This window comes from Scleropages formosus, chromosome 2 (assembly GCF_900964775.1).
Source record: "Scleropages formosus chromosome 2, fSclFor1.1, whole genome shotgun sequence".
Lineage (NCBI taxonomy): Eukaryota > Metazoa > Chordata > Actinopteri > Osteoglossiformes > Osteoglossidae > Scleropages > Scleropages formosus.
Genome location: NC_041807.1, coordinates 12268266 through 12291300, shown reverse-complemented (window position 1 = coordinate 12291300; position 23035 = coordinate 12268266). Strand labels below are relative to the sequence as shown.

The following is a 23035-nucleotide window of genomic DNA, read 5'->3' as shown; positions in this document are numbered from 1 at the left end:
GCTGGACCTCATCGTTTGCTTTTATTTCCAGCCCTAAAGCTGCCTCCTTTTTTTCTGCTGTCTGTATGCACATAACAACACACATGCTGATTGGGACTGGACTGTAAATTAAAATCTCTATACGATGCGAAGACGGTGAGTGAAAACTGCGGAGAAAAATAGAATTCACTTTGATATGTATATGTGCTTAAAAGACCTTATTTGTCTGTTTAATTCAATCATGCAATAAATTATTTACAGCGCGTTGAGGAGCAAAAAATGCTGTTTTTATCGCTGACATCTGTGCGAGCTGCTGTTGCATTTTGTTTCATCATTTCTCAGCCCTTATCTGTTGTGTGTTCCACACACACACACACACACACACACACACACACACACACGCTGACTTCCTGATTCTTCACAGGCCCTGCTCTCAGTGGGGACACAGCCACCACGTGCAATGCTTTATTCCGTTATATGGACGGGGTGGACAAAATAACAGAAACATATAACCGAATAAAGATTACAGCCATTCTTTGCTTTCAGAACAACTTCAGCACTTCTTGGAATGATACTGTACAAGTTTTGATCTGCGTGTAATGGGATATTGCACTGTTTTTCAAGAAGAAAAGCCTATAGTTATTTGACAGATGAAAAAGGTCTAAAATTTGCTTTGCTCTCTGCTCCAGAACGTCTCATAAAGATTCAGTAGTGTTTAGACCTGCTGATTAAGTAGCTATGAAAGGCATTTGTCATCATCTTGGTGTTTCTGGGGATGTTACCCTCCTGGAGCATGAGAACATCCTGAGGGGGCAGTGTTTTCACCATAAGGTGTACCTGGTCCTGTAACATGGATCATGTTCCCTGGCCACTATATTATAACCATGGACAGCAATCGTGAAATAGAATGACTCCCATGAGGTGGCCACCCAAAACGCTGCGGAGCCCCCACCGTGTTTCATAGCTGACAACGTGCATTCTGGGTTGAAGGCATCCTTTGGCTTTCTCCAAATCGAGCTAGGAAATAGGGTAACAGATGGCTCATCAGACCGTATTACCCTTTTCAGTGGTCCAGGTTTTGTGTGACTCTTATTGAGACTGGGTCACAGATGTGCTGATTCAATATTGTGGTAATTTTTGAGACTCTACATTTGTGGCATTTCTCCACTATTTTGTGACATGTCCTTCAGTCTCTGTCAGTGTCCACTTTTCCTTTTAGCTCATGCAGTTTGTCTGTGTTTGGATTATTATTTTTGAGACTCTTCTCCTTGACACATAAAGTTATTCTGCAGTGTTTGTGACCGATGCGCCTGCTATTCGGGCATCAGCTGTTGGCCTCTTTGGAACTCTTGTTAATTGCCTCACGTTGCTTTGAAACATGATGTATAAAAATGCTCATTTTCACACCTCTGCTAATAGGCAGTCAACCTCGCATGTGATTCACCTTTATAGGTGCATTTGTTACTGCAGTGTAGTTTCTTTAAAAGTGACTCCATTTTCATGTGGTGTTTCTATTATTTTCCCCACCTCTTTACATCTTTGTCTTGGTCCTCACTGCCATGTCTCTCTCATTGTCTTTGAAGTCTACCCCCCCCCCCAAAAAACACACACACACACACACACGCACTTGTACTCTTTAGCCTTTACTTAGCATTTGTTGAGATGATCTCTCTACCTTCAGACTGTCTGTGGACTGTTCAGCAGTCCCCAAGTAAGTGTGTTGTTTCTATGAACTCCAGAATGACATGCTGTCTTTAGGTTTCCCCTTGCATAAGTCCTCTCCGCCAAGGGTACGAGAAGTGTCCCTAAAAAAAACCAAGGGTTCTCCTTGTTCACAGACAGACAACTTCTTCTGGTTCTTGGACAAATGCTTTTTCCCTAGAGGCGCCTGTTTGTTTGTTGTGTCTTTGTAGGGGGTTTATCCTGCCATCTCCTGCAATGAGGAACACGTCACGGTGTGTGTATTTGTGGGGGGGGGAAATGAAAGGCTGGGGTTTAGTTAGCAACTCGTTGTGCCACTGGGACTCACTAGAACTCGCACTGAGAGTTACTGGGATTGTTGTGCATGAGTGGGCCAATAGAAATACCTTCCTGGTGTATGCGACAGATGAGCATTGCAGTCAGTCTCCACCGTATCTCTCTTAAATCACATACACATTGCTCAGTGCCAGCGATTAATTCACAGTTGTGCTGTATGTCTGTATTCCCCACACACACTATAGTACTTTGTTAGCATTTCACATAGGAGTCTCATATTTATGAAAGAAATCTCATGTTAACAGGTTCTTGTTGTGGCTTCTCGTATGGGATTCAGTATTGCAACTATTGGGTATCCCAAAAGCCCAACTTCCCGTATGTCAAACCAGAGGAGGGTCGGACTCGAACTGCTTCACAGGGTTCGTTTCACGGGGCACAGCTGCCGATCATATGGCGAACGGTGTAATTGTGCCGGCAAGTTTCGCTGCAGCCCTAATGGTTTCCGATGCTGAGGAGGAAGCGAAGGGTTTGGAAATGCTGCCATTATGAGTCGTAATGAGCGCAAAGAACACAAATGCTCTGCTCCCGTAGCCTGTTATTTATAACCTTAATGACTTTAATGGGACCTGCTTCGGTCGCCCTTGGGGAATTAAGTCAGTCTAAACCACGACTTGTACTGTTGTGTTTGTGTTGGACCCAACCTCTGTGGACTCGGAGCGGCCTCCTCCTTTCCCCAAGTTGCCAGGGACGCATTTCCTGTGCTTGGCAGGGCTTATGGGCTTATGCTCCGATTGGCCTCTTCTACAGCCTTGTGTTTCTAACATTAAATTCTTTGATTTTTTTTTTCCTTTTTCCTCTGATACCATCCCTGTCCCACCTTCGGTGTTCTTGGGCACAAGCTGAAACGTGTGTATACACACACACACACACACACACATACACACACACACACAGAGTCTGAAACCACTTGTCCCGAGTGGGGTCACGGCAAGCCGGAGCCTAACCCGGCAACACAGGGCACAAGGCTGGGGGGGGAGGGGACACACCCAGGACGGGACGCCAGTCCATCACGCCAGTCTATCACAAGGCACCCCAAGTAGGACTCAAACCCCACACCCACCAGAGAGTCGGACCCAGCCAAACCCACTGCGCCACCACACCCCTCAGCTGAAACATAGTCCTTCAGAATATAGTGTTCAGACAATGAGATCATACACCCTTAAAAAGGAAATATTGATGTTACGGTGAACAAGCGCTCGATATTTTAGATATTTTTGTATAGTTTCTTTTATCAGAGAGGATTTCTCAATTGAGAATATTACTATGGATCCACCACGTCCTTCACATTTCACTTAAGCATGATGTATGTAATATCTGTTTTACTCTAATTCAGAAGTTGAAATATTTATGCATACTAGATAAAATTCAGATATATTTTTGTACAGAGAATTTAAAATATATTTTCCTTAAATATAACATTTATTTAAATTTTTGATTTCCAATGTAAGAAAGTAGTCCATAAGATGAAATAAATGTAAGAGCACAGGAGGTCCTTGGTGACTTGGCACATCAGAAGTGTTTGTGTACCTGTTCAGACAGAGCGGTGCGAAGTGGATGGTCCTTGTGGGACAGCGACTGGTCTGTCTCCAGCTGGTCTGTGCCTGTCACAAACCTCTCGACCATATGACTCCCACACGTGGAATTTTTTCAGTGAATCACTCGTGTCATCACCTGGCGGAGTCCTCGGCTTACGCACTGCACTGGCGCCGAGCTGTTTGGGCTGCCGCAGCCCATCCATTCTCTCGCACGCACGAATGCATACACGCACGCTCGAAAGCAGCTTGTATCACTCAGTCCATCAAGAAAAAATCTTTGAGGCGATAGGCACGTCCTCTGCGGGTGCAGCCCACCCAGAGGTGTTTTTTTCATTAACTTTTTTTATGCTTTGAGTTCAGACTGCGGTGAGAAGGTAACACACTTAGATTCAGCAGAACCAACAAGGTATGAAGGCCAGCAGAGGGTTCGGGACATGGCGGCTTACTGACCCAGTAATCATTTTGTGATTGTTTTTCTCCTTAAAGAAATGCAGTAATCGATAAACAAATAAACCCATAAACCCTGACCTCCCAAATCCATGACGATACATGCATTTTATAATCTGAGGACCTTTGTGGTAACTCACCATGTTTCACAGTAATAATGTTAACAATATCCAGCATGTTCTATCTAATATACAGTACATAGTGATATGGATAAGTTGAGAGTGCAGCACTCAGAGATGCTACCTTCGGATCCAAAGGTTACCGGTTCAAATCTCAGCTGCTGCTCTAGTACCCTTGAGCAAGGTACATACTCTAAAATGACCCAGCTGTATAAATGGGTAAATAGGTGTAAGCAGCTTAACATTATAAGTCGATTGGGAGAAAAGCGTCAACTAAATAAACAAATGTAAATGTTTTAAAAATTTCATGAGCAAATTAGGTTAAATTCACTTTGATATTTATCATCAGTGGAACAGACAAAAGATTACTGAAGTCTGTTAACAACAAAACTCAGATTTAAAGCACTTAGAAATAAATGGCGTAATTGTTACTGTTGGTTTTGTAATGTTCCGTTAATTAGTATTTTTTTTGTTTTAATTTTAATTGGCCAAAATTTAATTTGTCAAAATGTCTTTAAATGTTTTAATGTTGTATGCTGAAAATGTTTATTTTTGAAAAATTAATACTGATTTAATTGTTTTTTTCTGTTTGTTTTATGTATAGTTGTGTTGTTGGGTATTTTTAAGTTCCTGTTTGTCTTCTTGTATTTTGTGAGTTTTGGTTAGTCAAAGCTTTTACAAAAATTAAAAGGGACATTGTTGAGGTCATGTAACTGATTGGCAGTACTTTCAGTTCACCAGGAAACTTGATGTAATCTCGCAATAATTTGTTTGAAACTTTGCATTTTTTCTCAGTATTGTTTCTTTATTTTGTAAGCTTTCCCTGTTGAAGTGGATTCGGCGTTGAAGTAAATATTTCTAACGAGTGTGACAAATTTAAATGTTAAATTAGCTCATTTATGATGTTAAAATAATTCAAAAATAATAATTAATAAATAAGCAGCTGGAAAGTTTTCACCTCTGAGGAAATGTGTGGGGTTTGTTTACACTTTTCCTACCTGTTAATGAAATGTGTGATGCTCATCATGGTGTGACTTTTACATTTGTTTTAACTTCTGGACCTGTCACTCAGTGCAGTAGGGTACTTTTGTGCTCGCAAGCAACGAGCCAGCATGGCCCTCAGATATCTCATCACTTATCTCCTTCATTTCATACCTTACATTTTTCAACGTACATTTGGAAATTCTTAGCAGATAACAATCAGAGCTTCTAATTGCTTCGTATTATGGCTGAAACAGAGGCAGGTCCCTGCTCCTCTCGTAGCCGTGCTCTGCCTCTCCCTCTGCTGGCCTTTGTGAAGTGTAGATGAAGCATTTTCTTTGGAGGGCATAAAAACTGAAGCGCTTCAGGCCTTAAAAAGTAATAACATGGTAACAATTGACATTCAGTAAAATAGGTCTTGCCCTGATACAAGTGGTTAATGATTCTTCTTGCCTTGTACGTGTGTGTAATGGGATGAAAAGCATAATGGGACTTTCTTTTTTGCTTTTTTCTTTCACTACTGCTGTCGGGAGCTCAGCCTGCAGACCTCCCCTTCGAACCCCCTAGCAGACTGCAGTGTTTTCTTCGGCGTCTGGGCTGCCTTGTTGGCCTGATGTTTAAGGGCTTCTGAGACTCCCTGGGCGATTCTCAGAGCCAGAGCAGCCCCTTTAACAGCATACTTTACAGGGTTCATTGGCAGTGCTCAAGTAGGTCCTTTTCAAAGTCTAATTGCTGAAAGACATAATTTGTCCAAGAGTTTGAAGTGAAGTTAATTCAGTCTGGGCCAACTTTGAGAGGCCACTCTTGCACTGGAAAGATGTATAGTTTAGACAGGAGGGGATACTGAATTTTATTTTTGTGTTGCAATAAATAAACAAACACACACAAGCAGATTACTGTGAAAAGCAAGACTTTTCTTTAATGGAATTCAAGCAGAATTTGGGCTGTTCTCGAGTAAACAGGTTTCACAGTTCTGAGCTCAGGCGCCATGCAGCAGGTGAGTGTGACGGTGGCGGCGACAGGCCAGCTGGCCCTTTTGTGCTGTTTCCACAGCTTCCACGGTTGGCAGCAAGGTTGTTGGATGCTTGAGGCTGAGGCTTTTCAGCATGTCACCTGTTCCGCGCTCTTCTGAGTCACGTCAACATAACTCGTTGCGTATGGCAGTGGGTGTCTCACCAGGACAGCCTGAGAAAGAAGAATGGAGGAAAAAAAAAACAAAAATGCTCTGTCATCAGCCAGTGTTTATTGTTTACTGTTCTGCTGGTGGCGCCAGGCCTGTGAAAACAATCCGGAAAACACTTTGTTTTGGGGAGCTGAGTTCTGCAGTTTTGCTGTTGAGATGGTAATCGCAGCCTTCGTCTGTGGCACTGCAGGCTGGGCTAGAGGTGTGCGCACGGCAGACAGAGCGCACTCCTGAGAGATGTCACCTGAAGCGGCCCTGCTCCCAGTCTCGCTCCAACGCTGCCTTTCTCCTCCTGGAGCCAGCTTGGCGTTGGTCAAGGGGAGGGCTTGCTGGGGGGGGCCCAGGTGCCAGATCACCGTGCCCCACGTCCCTGTGGCTGATCTCCCAGTGTGAAACCATGCGCTTTGTCCCACACACCGGCAGGTTGAAGCATACAAAAAGTACCCTTTGCGATTTAAATTTCAGCCTGCGACTTCTTTGCTGTTTTTCAGTTTCGTGCCAAAACAGCGCTTAGAAAGCCAAAAGAAATTAAATTACTTCTGACTCAAGTGAATAATTGTGGTTGATGTTAGTAAAACACGAATGTTGCAGTTGTGATTTTTTAGGGAAAAAATTTTGCTCGTAAATCCGTTTTAGCTGTCATGTCAGTTCAAAAGTTAATATTGATCTAACTATAGTTTGACATTGATCAACTAATGATAAAGTTGAACGTTAGTAGGAACTCCTGCAGTTCTGTACAGTACTTAATCATTTAAGGCAATTGTTTTCTTATGTATTTGTGGCTGAGCTATTTTTTCCAGTTGAATTTGCTATGAATACATTACATGAAGAATTTTAAGAGTAAAAAGTAAAGCAACAAGTCAGTCAGTATGAATATCAAATAAATATGTAATTACATCGGAGAATAAACGAACACACAAATCATCCTAAATTGCATTTTTTATCATGAAATATAAAATATAACCATGAAAGACTTAAATTGATTTTTCTTTCGGGGAAAAGTATTAATTGATTTGACATTTCAGAGTACTTCAAAGCCATTGTGCCCTGCTGGCTCCGAGGCAAATTACAATATAAAGGAGAAGATTTACCGTTAACTGGGTATCAAGTGCAGAGGCCTTTAAAAAAGAACATTATCCTAAAGCACACCGGTCTCTCTGTGGTACCGTGGATTAGCATGTTTCGCTCTGTGTGTCTCGGATAAAAGGAGTGATATATTGACACTGACACTATAAAAGCTTGCCTGTTTATCTGGAGAGACATTATTTTCACTCGTCTAGGGTTTTGTATTCTTGTTTTGTTTTTTGTCCTCTCCTTTATGCTGTTGTTTATTTCTTGTAACAGCTCTTTGGGCCGGGGTGGCACAAGGGTACGAGGATACCGCTTTCATGCTCGGAGACAGCAGTGTGTTCCTACAGAGGTCTATTTATGGCCTTCAGCTGTCCAGCACTTTAGTATGGTATTTTGCTGGTGCAAGTAAAGTATACCACATCTTCAGCCAGAATAATAACAGAAACTGCCGGCAAAACAGCCTTTACCTGTGTCAGCATTGTTTTAGTACTGCTCACTCTGCGCAAATGGTGGCACGCTTCAGTTTTTTGTTTCTATTGTTTTCTTTGAATAAATTGCATTGTATGGCTTCGCTACATTCCACATTTCACTCAGTTTACGTGACTAATGAATGTCAAATGATGATTTTTTTTTATTTTATTTTATTAAAAGTCAGATTTTGGGTTCACTAGAGCATTCATGTAATTGTACATGTGTTTTCTTGTTTTATGTTGCGCTTGTGTTGAGATTTGTGTTCAGGACCATTTACCTCAGCAGCATGTGTCTTTTTCTAAAAGATAGCTTTTTTTTTTTTTGTAGCTACCTTTGTGGAAAAGAACACAGAAAGGAGGTGTAAGGGGGCAGCATGTGCCCTAGTCATTAGAGCTGTCACCTAGTACTCCAAGATCCCAGGTTTGAATCCCAAATTCTGCTGAGTACATTTCAGCAAGGCTCTTGCCCTACAATTGCTTTAGTAAAAATAACCCTGCTGTATAAATGGGTGAATCATTTTCAAATAGTTTAATATTCCAAGCTGCTTTGGAGGAAAATGTCAGCTAAATTAAAAACTAACAATAAGTAAATAAATAAATAACGTGATAATGGGAGTATTGCTGGACATGTTCTTCCCAATAGGAGTTATGGTGGGCTGAAACACCCCTAAGCACTGGTCCTTACAGACTGGTCACCTCTTTACAGGTACCAAATCACCGGGGGGAATTTCCTCCATTTTATTTGTATTTTCAAAGCAGCATTTGTTACGAGAACAGGAGACTGCACTTGTCTTCAAATGCTGGGCAAACCATCATTAAATAATTAGAGCACTCATTATCATTAATAGACTGTAAAGGGTTATCTGTTGGTTGCTACAGTAATAGAATGGGCCTTATTTCCGTCCCTGGCGCCTGTGCCCCCCCTACCCCCCAGGCCCCGCCCCCCGCGGCAGTCGCGCGTAGTCAGACCGGCACACAGAGGCGATTATGAGGAATGAGCGGCCGGTCACTCGAGGCCCCGCTGAGAGGAAAGCAGCCCTTATCTCAAGCAATTAATCAGGGAACTCATATTGCAGGACAATTATTCAAAGCTTATTCTTGAATAACTTATAGCCTGAAGGTTCTGAAACTTTTCTTTTTTTCTTATTCTTCTTTTCATACCCCACTGGACTTTCTTGTGTGTGTGTGTGTGTGTGCGTGTGAGTGAAGGTCACAGAAGTGGTTTAGTTCTGACCATGTCGCTCTTTAAAAGAGAACATAGTTCCACAGAAAGGAAGAGAGGAACTGTATGTGCTGGGTAACCAACCTGCATGCGAACTTGAACCTTCCCTTGTTCTTTATTACGTATTCCATTTTCTGAACTGGTGACAAAGTGACGGTGAGGCTAATGTACAGTTTTTGTTTGTTTCTGTATGCCCACAACGAATGTAATTAGCATTCCTCATTGGCAAAGGCGAGACAGTAGTGGAGCACCAGGAAAGGAAAAGGGAAATAATTGTGCTCTGTCTGCTTGCTTCAGTGGCCTATGATCTCAGGCCTCTCATACTTGTCATCTTGTTGTACTGGCTTACTATACAGCACAAACAGCCTTTTGATAATGATCTGGCTTTTTTTTTTGAAGTTTACAGGAGCCCCTTGAACCTAGGGTACAAACATTGAGCACATCTACACAACCTGTTGAAGTTACCATAAACCTTCAAGCCTGGATTTTGAGTTTTTCTTTTCTTCTCATTTTGTCATTGTTTTTGCGTTAGTAAAACCCTCTGTTAACAGATGCAGATCCATCCTGTTTTTCGTTGTCATAACCGTTTGCCCAGTGAAGAGATGCCGTGGTCCAGAGGCTAAACCACAAGCACATGGTTTGGGTGAGGGTACACTATGGACAGGACACCAGTCCAACACAAGGCCATAGGTGCAAAAGCACTTTGTCAGTTGGCATACATGCGTATATTGAGCAAAGGATTTACCAATGTATGATTCAGCTTCTGCCAGCACGAACGTGGAAACCATTATGTCATTTCCCTCTGGAGCTGGAACATGAAAGCGCCTTATCTGCCCTGTTTAACACAGCATCTTTCACCTTGTATCGATTGGAGTTCCGCACTCCTTCCTCAATGTTTCTGACTTTAATTGCACAGTCCTCATCCAGGTCGTTTGTTTTATTGTTCAGCAGGAATGAAAATAAGGAAATTGTTGTAATGGGACCAGTGCGAGACGGTGCAGGGAGGCCTGTAAAAGAGTGTATTATAGCTGTTTATAAGCAGCCCTCTCATGCCAGCTCATGTCTGAGTTTTCGCTCGCAGCGCTGAGGCTGACCGGGTTCCGGCAAGGGCAAGCGGCCATCGGCATTACCATGTAGATACATTTGTGTTCCACTGATGTCTCTCTCCATACGGGGAAACCCTGCTTTTACTTCATCAACTGTACAGTCCATGTCTAAGCTTCTTCTGCTTTCACTTCTTTTGCACGTTTTTCTGCTCTTTCTTGTTTCTGAATGACAATCAGTTAGAAATTGTGTGTGGGAATCAAGTGAGGCAGATTGCTTTCAAGAAAGGGAATGAGTAGATTTTCTTCTTTAACTTGGAAAAGAACTAAGCTGTGAGTAAATAAAAGCAGTTTTGATAAGAAGGGAGTTTCAGCTGTGAATGGATCCATCACATCCACACGTGATCTCCTCATCTCCCTCCCAAACTGGGTGGGGGTGGGGGAGTGGTTGGGGGGTTTAGCGCAGTCTTCTCATTTCTTCCTTATTGCACCGTAATCTCACTAATGTCACCTACACTGTTCAGATCTGACAGCATGAAAAGAGAAAGAAAGCAATAGTTTTGAAATGCAAACTTCCTGCGTGAGTGCTTTACAAATTAAATGTCAGGACATGGAATCCAGAGTCTTGTTCTGCTATAGGAAAGCAGGCAGTGCCCACGTTCTTCTGAAATAAAATTCTTATTACAGCTGGCGGTAATCACAGCGGAACAAAGAACCATGATTAACGATAGCAATTTATTGTATCTGGGCTAGAAAGGAGAGGCAGGCTGGAGAAGAGACATCATGGTTATCATAATTCATATCATAAATAACACATGGCAGCCAATCACAGGGCTCTGCCGATGTCAACCCACATAACCTTTGATAACAATTACTGCAGAAGGAGGTCACAGGACCCCGAAAGTCACAATGTTATCTTATCCCTATTCTGTGGTTATAGAATACAGCAGTATTACCATATAGATTAGACTATTTATAATAGTGGATGTCATTCATGGTCCCCTTGCTTAAAGGGATGTTTTTAATGTTTCCATTTGAGGGAGAGGGAGGTGTAGCTGGCTTTCTGATCATCAGGCTATCTGTGCGCATAGCTACAGGAATGATCACACTGGAGTGGGTGGGGAAAGGGATAGAACTCGAGGTAATAGTGGGTTGGTTGGCTTAAGAACCTGTGGCATTAGTGAGGAGTCTTAGATCTGGACCTTAGACCTTTGTTTACAGTGTATTTTTATGGTGATTGTTTGGCTTGCCAAGGTTTATGTTTACGTTACTTCACTCAGCAGATACTTTTCTCCAAAGTGACTTCCAGTGAACTGTACGTAGTGTTGTCACCCCACACACCTTATTCACCAAGTTTACTTACACTGCTAGATACACTACTTACACTGGGTCACTCATCCATACATCAGTGGAACGCACTCTCACTCACTCACACACTATGGGTGAACCTGAACACTTGAACCAGAGCATCAGTTGCAACAGGAAAATCAGAATGGAGCTTCTTTGTTTTTTTTTTTGCTTTTCATTTGTAGTGTTGGTTCTCATGCCTTTTTTGTCTGGAGTCACCTGCAAAGTTACATTTGTTGGGAGTTACCTGATTCTGAATGAATGGTAATTCTTAATGAAATTTGTACTGGGTTTTTGTGCTAGGAACATTTAAGAAGCAAGTTTTCAAAACCACAAACATTTTTTGTTTTATTTATATTTATCTTAAGTTGTGTCGTCTTCACATATAATTTTTCAAGAATTTGTTTGTTGTGCAGCTAATCTGACCTGTGTTTCCACAAACAGTTGGCAGTAAAGAGCAACAGTGACTCTCTGATGTTCCTTAGTGTTGGTGGTCAGTAACATAATGTCTAACAGGGCATGTTTATGGGCATCAGTCAGAACTGAATAGTAACTTGTGGTGATGACATAATTTTATTTTAGTTTTAAAGTGTTTTTAATTGGTACGGGTTGGACCGGGTCCTGCTCTCCGGTGGGTCTGGGGTTCGAGTCCCGCTTCCGGGGCCTTGCGACAGACTGGCATCCCGTCCTGGGTGTGTCCCCTCCCCCTCCAGCCTTACGCCCTGTGTTGCCGGGTAGGCTCCGGTTCCCCGTGACCCCGTATGGGACGAGCGGTTCAGAAAATGTGTGTGTGTGTGTGTGTGTGTGTGTGTGTGTGTGTGTGTGTGTGTGTGTGTGTGTGTTTTTAATTGTTTGAAGTTAAAAAGTGTTAAAATCAGGCAGCACAGAGGCACAGCGAGTAGCACTGCTGTCTCACAGCACCTGGGTGGTGCATGAGGACGTCGGTTCGATTCCCACTCAATCTGTGTGGAGTTTGCATGTTCTCCCCGTGTCTGTGTGTGTTTTCTCTGGTTTCCCCCCCACAGTCCAATGACATGCTGTTCAGGTTCACCCACAGTGTGTGAGTGACAGAGAGTGTGTTCCACTGACGTATGGATGAGTTACCCATTGTAAGTAGTGTATCTAGCAGTGTAAGTCACTGTGGTGAATAAGGTGTGTGGGCTGATAACACTACATAGAGTTTGTTGGGAGTCACTTTGGAGAAAAGGGTCTGCTAAATAAATGTCAATGTAAAATGAGTCCAAGAGCATGTTTTTAAAATAATTTTAGTAAACTTACAAAATCACCTAGCATTCATCCATCCACCCAATTTCAGTAACCATTTGCCCTGAGCAGGGTCATGGCAAACTGGAGAATATTCTGGAAACATTGGGTGTAAGGCATCTACCCAAGAATTAAACTGAAATAAATCATTACTGGGGGTGCAGTGGCGCAGTGGCGCAGTGGGTTGGACCAGGTCCTGCTTTCCAGTGGGTCTGGTGTTCGAATCCCGCTTGGGGTGCCTTGCGGCGGACTGGCGTCCCGTCCTGGGTGTGTCCCCTCCCCCTCCGGCCTTACGCCCTGTGTTGCCGGGTTAGGCTCCGGTTCCCCGTGACCCTGTATGGGACGAGCGGTTCAGAAAATGTGTGTGTGTGTGTGTGTGTGTGTGTGTGTGTGTGTGTGTGTGTGTGTGTGTGTAAATCATTACTATTATTTTTCTTTTTTGACTGTATATATAGTAAAGCACACTGAAAGTGGTCAGAAGCTGAGGAGCATGACATATGCGTATGCAATTAATCAGTTGGAATTAAAAAAGAGGTTGTGGAGATAATGTACTTCTTATTTTCAGCCATTTTTAAGTATTATTTTTTCAAGTTAATGAAAGTTAGAAAAAAAAATAAGTCCTGCAATGAATGTTTTCTTGTTAAAGGTGAAGTAAAGGTGAGGTAAAATAAAGGTATGCAACTATAGCTACAGTATGGGAGACTGGGTTTCAGTGTGCCCCAGGGATGGAACTTCCATTTTTTCCTTGAACACTTGCTTCCATCTTCACTTTCCTCTATCCTGAAGTAAGATATACTTTTCCTTCATTTCTTTCAAGTAGTTCGGCCCTTCGTGTTTTTTTTTCCTGTAACTTTCTACTGTAACTACAGAGAAAGTTGAATTATCTCAATTTACCACTGTCCTCATTGGTTTCTTTTTTACGCTGGGTGCTTTTAATATGAGAAAGCAGTTTGGCCCATGGAGCAACTGTGTTTTGATTGGTTATATTACATCTCTGTGTTTGCTCTACATGTTCTTAAACTGTTCTTGTTTTTCTTTTTCCCTCATCTTTACAGAGGAAGATGATGAGCAGTCTCTTCCTGACATGGGCACATCCGCTGAAGCCATGCAGGTCCCTCTGGACGAGGAGGCTGACGAGGACATCGATGACAGTGAGGCAGTCAACGATGAGAACTATGTGGCTAAGCGGCACCTTGACAGCCCCATTAGCATGGACATGATGCCTGCCGCAAAGAGGCCTCGCTTCCCGGGGATGAAGTCCCCAGATAGCCCAGAGTGGGGTGTAGAGCCTCGGGAGCCACTTAGCTCCCTCAATCCCCAGAAAGTACCCCCTACCATGGCACCCTCCCTGCACCGCCATGACAACTCATCTCCCCTCTCCATGTCCCCTGAAGCACCAGGTCTCCCCTCATCCAGAGTACAGTTGCCCATGCCAAGGCTTCCCACTGCTTCAAATCGAAAGCCTAAGATCTCCTCACCTGGCAGACAAAGAGTCAAGTCCCCCAAGAGGGCCAATTCCGCCACCACCCCTGGCAGTCCTGCTTGCTCACCCAAAGCCTCTCAGAAGGAGAGGAAAAAGTCACCCAAGAGCCCCAAGAGCCCCAAGCTTGGTTCAGCAAAAGTGTCTCATCCTCCAGGGAAGGGTGATACTCCACTCAGACCACCCCTGGTTACTCTGAGTGACAAGATGGGGAAGGAAAATGTTCAGCTCAAGCATAGTCAACCCTCAGTGCTGGACTCAGAAAAGCTACTTGAAGAAGCCCAGCCGAGGAGACTGGATCCTCCAGACAAAACTATTGAAGACTCCATCAGTGCAGTGATCGCCAGGGCCTGTGCTGAGAAGGAGCCTGACCCGTTTGCCTTCTCCTCTGGCTCAGAATCCGAGGACGATGTATTCTCAAGTCCACGGCTTACTATTTCAGAGCCAGTGATGCCAAAGCTGATGCTCAAAGACACCTCCACACCGCTTCCTCAAAAAACTGGTGAGACAATGACCGTGGACTCATGGACAATGGATGACTCCATCAATGAAGTCTTACGGAAGGTGAACCAGGGAGGTTCCACTGGCACTCCCCCAAATCCAGCATATCTTTCATCACCTTCTGCTTCCCCACCAACTCCAGAACCCCTCCTCAAGGTATACGAGGAGAAGAATAAAATGGTAGCCTCAATGGATGTCAAGAAGAAGCTAAAGAAGGAATTGAAAAGCAAAATAAAGAAAAAGGAGAAGGAGAAGCAAAGAGAGAAAGAGCGAGACAAAGAAAGAGAGCTGCCCAAGGAAAGCAGGCTTACCTGGAAAGACTTCTCCATGAAGGAGGATGAGCATCATGACTTTCTCAAGTCCTGGGACTTTGGAGAGCCAGACTCACTTAAGGTAAAGTCCAGAGACAGCGGGAGCAGCTCCAGAAAAGAGAAGGAGAAGCACAAGGACAAGAAGAAAGATAAAGAGAAGAGCAGGAAAGATCGAGAGAAGAGAGACAAGGGCAAAGACAAAGTCAAGGAAGACCGACAGAAGTCTACAGCTTCACTCCTCCTTGGCCTGAAGGAGCAACAGATGCCACTGTTCAGCCCAGCAGCATGTCTTCGCCTGCACTCCATGCTGCCTCCGCTGCCTCCTATCCTCCCTGACAAGCCTCCTCAGGAGAAAGACAAGGCCAAGGAAAAGGAAAAGAAGAAAGACAAAAAGGAGAAAAAGAAAAAGAAGGACAAAGACAAAGAGAAGGATCGGGAAAAGGAGAGGACCAAAGACAGAGAACGGGAGAAAGAAAAAGAGGAGAAGAAGAAAGAAAAAGAAAAGAAGGAGAAGGAAAAAGAGAAGGAGAAGGAAAAGGAGAAGGAGAGGCAAAAACTGGAAAAGGTACTGGTACATCACTATTGTGCTTTGTTATGTGAAGCTCACTTTGTAATGATGCTGTCTTTACAACAGTGGTTTTTCCAGTCTCCTCAAGCAATATTTAGACCTTAGTTTTGTATTAAATGCAAATTTTACTTCATGTTTAGATTGTGTACTTCTACCCAGCAGGGTCCCTGGGGACCTTAGTGCCCCTCTGAGTGAGTTACTTAACCTCAATTTCCTCTGTAAGTAATCTTGCTGGATGCTTGGACTGCTGTAAAACCTTGCCACTATGTAAGTTAGTGTACATACAAGGGGATGCAAATAAATAATCATTTTGAATGTATTATTATTAACCCTGGGGGGTGCGGTGGCACAGTGGGTTGGACCACGGTCCTGCTGTCCGGTGGGTCTGGGGTTCGAGTCCCGCTTGGGGTGCCTTGCGACGGACTGGCGTCCCGTCCTGGGTGTGTCCCCTCCCCCTCCGGCCTTACGCCCTGTGTTGCCGGGCAGGCTCCGGTTCCCCGCGACCCTGTATGGGACAAGCGGTTCTGAAAATGTGTGTGTGTGTATTATTAACCCTTATTTTAGCGGATGCCTTTTTCCAAGGTGACTTACGATAATAGATAATCAGCTCTTCAGTGATTTGCCCATTTATGCAGCAGGGTATTGTTACTGGAGCAATTCAGGGTAAGTACTTTTTTCAAAGGAAATACAGTTGGGATCAGATCCTTCATGGTACAGGGGAACAGCCCTTACCACTGCAGCACCTGTTGCCCCTGAAATGAATGCTTACATGTCTGAAATGAAGGAAGGGCCAGCAGGCTAACCAAACTCACCCCAGTGCAACCCAATCCAGCAGAGTCTGGTTCTAGCCCCACTGGGTGTTTTGAGCAACTCTTCTGCCTCTTTTGTCCTGTTCTGTGATTTGCAGGATGTGTGCTGAGTGCTTAGGACAGTTTAATTAAGATGAGCAAGTTTTGGAAGTCCCCTGCTGCATTTTTTTTTTTTTGACTGCTTCAAGATGCAGTTCTGAAAGTGGTTTTTCTCTTCTCTCAGAATCTCTTGATCACTTTAATTTTTTGCTAGACTGCTTCAATGGTGTCCTTGGCAGAGGGGGAAGCTAAACTCGGGGGTTAAGTCTTTATCTGCAAGTGCCTGGAGGTATGTGACGAGGGAGCTAAATCCTGAGAGATTAGTAGAAAAATGCAACACGCGGCAGTAAGGGGCTTACGTTACCACTTGTATTGGTTCAGGTGAAAGGAGTATTGCTTTTACATAAAAGTGGACAAATCCCCCTGACAATGTATTTCCCATTGAGGTACAATGCAATCTACTATCTCTGGATTTCACCCCATGTTCCATGACTTGAAATGCTGCCCCAACTCAGTTGTTCAAGAGAGGACAGTGCAAATGTGCAAACTGATTTTAAATGTAACAGGGGGGCAAAAGAAAACTTCTAGTAGCTTAGTTACAAAACATAGTTGCTTGGTTTCTGTCATTCCGTGTTGAGAATGTGCTGGCCTTTATAGCTTATGATCATACCTTGTAGTTATATGTCTTTTTTTAGCAAATGACTGCAATCCTTTGTATATGTTGATGCTGGATAAATCCTGATTAAATGGTTATATTGCACTAATTGACTGCTTCGAGAATTGTGTGTCTATGTCCATATCTCTCTGTCTGTAGGTGAAATGTACTTTTGCTTTCTGAGTTGTGCGTCACTTTGGAGAATATCATCTGCTAAGTGAATAAATGTAAATGTAGAGGTTGGTGCAATAATGTCATGAGGAAAACAGTTGGAGATGTTGTGATCAGTCAGTTCCAGTCTGAAGCATGGCTCTGGCATCCTCCTACCCTGGTTAATTCTTGGTGAATGAGAGCACAATGTGGACATGCAGCAGAGGCTGAGTAAAGAGTAGATTTTGGGGTGATTCAAGTTGTTCAGTTGTTCTGAGCCATTTTACTCTTTTGTTACCATAGACAGCAGAACCAGCAGATTTGTCTTCGTGCCACATTATACTGAGGGTTACTGAACACCATGGCGCCTCATTTGCAGAAGTTTAATTGACTGTACAGGGCTTCATGTATTACATAGGACCTCTTTCATCACAGAGGACATCATTTACCAAGGGCATTGTTTATTGCAGAGGGCCACATTCACTATACAGGGTCTCCTTTATTACACATGACTTTATTTACACAGCTTCTCATTTGCATGGCAAGTAGAATATTGGGGAAAGTACTGGTAGTTGCAGGTGTACAACAGAGCTGTTGTGTTTCCAATTCTGTGCTACCTTTGTTTTGAGGTTTACAGAGATTGTAGTCTGAATCTTTGTGTTGTGTGTACGTATGTGCGTAGTGTGAGCATCTAATAGTTGCGTGTATCCATATATATTTTGTCTAAATGTATCATTTGTGTGCATATGATCAGTTTGTATGTATATTTGCACGTGTTTGTGTATGTATATGTAGCATACGTGTATATGTACATGTTTCTTTCCACCCATTTGCAGCGTTATATCTGGAGATAATCTGTAAATCCACAAAGGTGAAAGTAAAACTAGAGACAAAAAGATGAACTTAACCAGAACAACAGTCAGAGCTGCACTGTTATCCTTTACCCCTGGTTACCTGAAGCTTACCATTGACTCAAGTTAGGTGTAATATGCAGGTTGAGTAGAATGTGCAGAGACCACATGGTCTATGTTATATCCAGTAAACCATTTCAGTGTCTGTTTGTGTGTCTTTGTTGTCATCTGATTGGCTGTCTGAATATCACTCTAGATGTCAGTGTGATGTCTGTGTGTGTATGTCTTGTGTTTGCGCTTGTGTATTCTGCTGCACTGGGCAGTCTTTCAAAGCTGTATCACTTTCCCATTTCAGGTAGACAGAGGATCCAGGCACACCACCCTTTCAGTTCATCCATTAATCTGGCTGACACTTTGGGGGGCTTTTGGGGGTGGGGGGCCTCTTCCAGTATTCTTCACTGTAGGAATACTGTTTCTGAGCAACGTGAAGTGGAAGGACTCGGCCTGTGCACCATCGGGGGGCTCTGTGTGTCAGTACAGGCTACTTACTTCCTTTCAGGTTGTATTTCTTTGGCTTTGGCCAGGCCAGTCTCTTGCTTTTCAGCTGCACTTCAGGCAATTCGTGCTGCACATGCCTGTCCTGGCCCCATCTCTCCCTCTCATGCTCTCCGTCTCTCCCTCTTAAAACACACACTCTCATGCTGGATGTCTCTTGATCTGCGAATTTCTCATGTGTCCCTCTCATGCCGCCCTCCCTTTTCTCTGTTCAGGGTTGCGTGTCTCTCTTCTTCTTGTCCTGTGCTCTGTGTATGGTAATTATGCCTGACTGAGGATGTAAATGATTGTCAGTATTTTGAAACCCTGTAATGCTCTAGTGAGGCTGGGAAGAGTGTGGTGTGTAAAGAGAGACCATACAGTGGCGTAGTAGTTACAGCTGGTACCTTTTTGTGTAAAGGTGCCCAGTTCAAATCCTGTTGCTGCTGTAGTACCCTTGATCAAGGTACTTACCCTGAATTCAATCAGTAGGAATGCCCTGCTATGTAAATGTGTAGATCATTGTAAAGTTAATTATCTAACACTGGAAGTTAATTCAGACATACAGTAGGTGTGAGCTAAATAAGGGTTAATAAACAGTGTCTAATAATAAACAGCCAGTGGGTGCTGTGCCTTACTTAGCTGTACACACCTGTGTAATAAAGTTTCAGGAAATGCAGAGGTCCTCTGTCATATGTTGCACTGACCTCAAAAATGCAGAACAGATGGATCCATTTCCACTGTGTTGCCATATTGAATCAAGCAAAATGTTAATGTTTCTTCCCCCCTACCTGACTTTTATTTGTCCTCCAGGTGAAGATAGAGCCTCCTGTTCCTGCTCCGTCTCCGGTCATACCTCGGCTAACCTTGGTTGTTGGTGCTGGCCAAGACAAGATGTGAGTACTGATGAAGAGTGATGTGGTTATTGGGAATGAATGCTCTGAGTACCAGTGAATACTAACTGGTGTGAACATCCACAGCTGTGGGATTACCAGTAATGAGTGACAGGAGTAACGGCGTTATATCTCACAGAAGCCCATTAGCATATTGGGCAGAGGAGCCTTTGTCCTTGTTTAGACTTGCTCATTTTGCTACTCACTCTGGTCTCCCCTTGCTCCTCACTCTGTGTGGCCAGCAAGTGTACATTTCAGCCCCCTCCCGTGTCCCCGGGGGGGCTGGCAGGGTGGTTGGGAGTGGAGAGTCCCCCTATAGAGACTTCAGTGCCAGCACACTCCCATCAATGATCCTAGTGTGGGGGCACTTAACTCGGCCGACCCAGATTGTAACCTGAGCTCTACAGGGGCCTTTACCCACAAAGCCGTGCGATTAAAGCCATGGCTGGGAGGGGGTGTTCAGCACATGCGCAACCACCACCATCCCTCTAAGGCAGATATCTGCTAGCACTGTGTGTGTGCGTGTGTGTGTCTGTGTGGATCCATGACCCTCTGGGCTATGCAGCCAACAGTACTGCAAAGAGGAATAGCTGCTCTCTCTGAGGGTATAATTACTGCTGTTAATCTGATAATAACAATACTTAATAATCTCCATCAATTTGTGTGGTCGGCATATGTGGTTCCATGTTGTTGTTCCCTTTTACACACCCTGAAGCACTCACTTTAACATTCCCAGAGTGTTGTCACTGAGCTGGCATTACTACATGTTTGAGCTGGTGTGTGTGTGTGTGTGTGTGTGTGTGTGTGTGTGTGCGCGTGCGCATGCGCATGTTGGACACTTGTCTGGTGATAGGATTACTGCTTCTCTTCCTTCATTTCTCCTCTTGTTTCTCCAGAGTCATTAGCAAGGTTGTCCCAAACTCAGAGGACAAGACTCCTCCACCCAAGACCCCTGTCCCAAAGACTCCTGCAACAAAGACCCCACCTATCAAGACCCCACCTATCAAGACTCCGCCTACAAAGACCCCAGTTTCCAAGACCCCAGCTTCTAAGACGCCCGCTGCCAAATCTGGGCCTGTCAGTCGGCCACGGTCCCCACCCCCTGCCCCAGTCTTAGCACCTGTACCACCCCAAGTAGCCCCTGTATTGCTTCCACCTCTCCCAGTGACTCCCGCTCTGGTGCCACCCCCATCACCTGCCCTGCCCGGGGTCGGATCTTCTTCCAAAACACCTGTGCGCAGCGTGGTGACTGAGACTGTGAGCACCTATGTGGTGAGTCCTCCCTGCCCTCTCACCTCCCCCCAACATCCCTCCTGCACACTCATCTGTAGAAGTTCAGCCATGTTTCACAGCAAAGAGCACCTTCAAATCAGCTGGCAAGGGCATACCCTTGAAGTGTGATTCTGCGCTTGTGATTTTTTTCTTTAAATTAAACATAGCTAGCACAGGACAACGTTCTGTAATTTTGAATTTGTGTCACCAGAGGTAGAGCTGTTGTATCTAAAAGAGTCCCTAATGTAATCCAGTGTGCGTGGTTCTGACCCTAGATCCGAGATGAGTGGGGGAATCAAATCTGGATCTGCCCTGGGTGCAATAAGCCGGATGATGGCAGCCCAATGATTGGATGTGACGACTGTGATGACTGGTACCACTGGTAAGAATACACCTCCAACTACTCACTCACGCTGTGGTTAACCACTTGTCTGGGCCACGGGGGACTGGAGCCAATTCCAGAAACACAGGACACCCATCTCCAACTAGTTCATTTTAATTTTAGTTTTTGATGCACCAGATTCTATCCATTACACAAGGAATGTTTAAAGTAAAGAACATTTCACAGATGTAGAGTTCCTTCCTTCTACCCTTCAAGTTCACAGTCAGTTCCTCAGGCAATTTGCCACCTAGTGTCCTCAGTTCATCAGGTTGGTCCAGTTAAGCACTTGCTGTGGCCTTCGGATGTCAGACCAGGTGTTACCTGCGTAAGACTTATGTTGCTGGTGCTTAGCCTGGAAAGGAAAACCCATGAAATACAGAAGAGACACATCAAAAAATCCCATCAGTTTTCATATTTTAGATCCTGGGAGGAAAGAACACAGATATTTTTGTGTATTAGATTAATTTTTAAAACATTATAGATAAATATAAAATGTGTTCTGAAACTAATGTTGCTTTCTCCATTTTTTTCCTCCCTCCTTCTCTCCTCCTCTTTTCTCTCTGCTCATTTCTCATTGCTTTCTTGCTCCCATCTTCCTCTCTCCCAATCCTTGAATTTCCCTTCTTCTTCTTTCCTCTCTCCATTCCCACTTGTTCTCTCCTCACTTTCTTCTTCCTGTCTCTTCTTCCCACCCCCTTTGCTGTCCTTCCCTGCATCTTCCTTTGTGTCTTTTTTCATCCTTGCTCCTTCCTTCCTCTCTTACTTCCTTTGTCTCTCCATTCTTGCTCCTCCTTTCCTTTCCCTTCCCTCCATCTACCCCCCCCCCCCCCCCCCCAGGCCCTGTGTGGGATTAGTTGCAGCCCCTCCAGAAGATGTCCAGTGGTTTTGTGTCAAGTGTGACAGCAAGAAAAAAGACAAGAAACACAAGAAGAGGAAACACAAAGTGCACTGAGGCTCTGCTGAACCGGTGGGCTCTGGGCCATTGTGAGGCCGTGGTGTCCCTCACAAAGCCAGGCAACGCTGTTCCCACATACATCCTTCCACCCTGTCTCAGAAATATTCATTTGCTGATCTTGTGTTCTTATTTTTACACTGATTTCAGTTAAATCATTGTTTTCCCTGCAAGCCTTATTGGTTGCACAGCTTCTTCGCAGACCCACACTCTGCGGTGCGTGGCTGCAGTCACCAAGGTGTCGCTTCCTCAGCTGCTGCGTCAGGTGTCCTTCTCTACGTGTTTCTGTGACCCCACCAAGTTGGGCCCCTTCATCCAGCATTTATCCTCCTCTTTTTTGTTTATTTTCATTCAGCAGCAAAAAAATGTGAGAGACACTTTGTAATCTCCCATGAAAAATGCAAAAGGAATAGTTATTACTGTGTTTTGTACATACTTGTATATATAAAATTTCTCAGACTGTATAATCATTTCTCATGGTTTTGGTTATTTTTTCCCAGATAACCATTTTTAACTTGAATTGTATTTTGTATATTTTAAATGAAAGATTCTATTTCTTTGCTTTCCTTTCTATCAATTTTCCATGAGGAATTTGTAGTCCTTATTGCTGTAATATATTTTATTTCATTGATATTTCCCTATTAAAATGTACTCCTTCAAAAAAATCCCCAAACTGCTAATAAATGTCATTGTTATAGAAAAATGCTAATGATGTTTTTATTTATTTGCTCAACATAATTATTATTGCGCTTGAAAAGTAGTTTTTTAATTAATGCAGTTATTTTTTATTTTTTGGAGTTGAACGCATTGACTGGAATCTTTCATTAAATGACTCATTTAATAGCTTCATACTTTATTTGTTGATGATGCCCCCTTCTGTAATTAGTTGTGATAGAGTCCAGCTTGTGGCAATAAAGTAACAGTGACCTTTTTACTGAATG

The 23035-nt window shown here is 43.7% G+C and overlaps 1 protein-coding gene across 1 annotated transcript in view; it reads left to right on the top strand.

Moving 5' to 3' along the window:
- LOC108931539 (transcription initiation factor TFIID subunit 3-like) overlaps positions 1-22758 on the top strand; it is a 32770-nt gene extending 10012 nt beyond the window's left edge. Inside the window, exons 3-7 of the mRNA XM_018747342.1 lie at positions 13753-15554; positions 19409-19491; positions 20385-20760; positions 21036-21142; positions 21980-22758. Coding sequence (XP_018602858.1) covers positions 13753-15554; positions 19409-19491; positions 20385-20760; positions 21036-21142; positions 21980-22094 — 2483 coding nt within the window. The 3' untranslated portion in view covers positions 22095-22758. The remainder of the gene's footprint in view (positions 1-13752; positions 15555-19408; positions 19492-20384; positions 20761-21035; positions 21143-21979) is intronic.
- Positions 22759-23035: the final 277 nt, after the last annotated feature.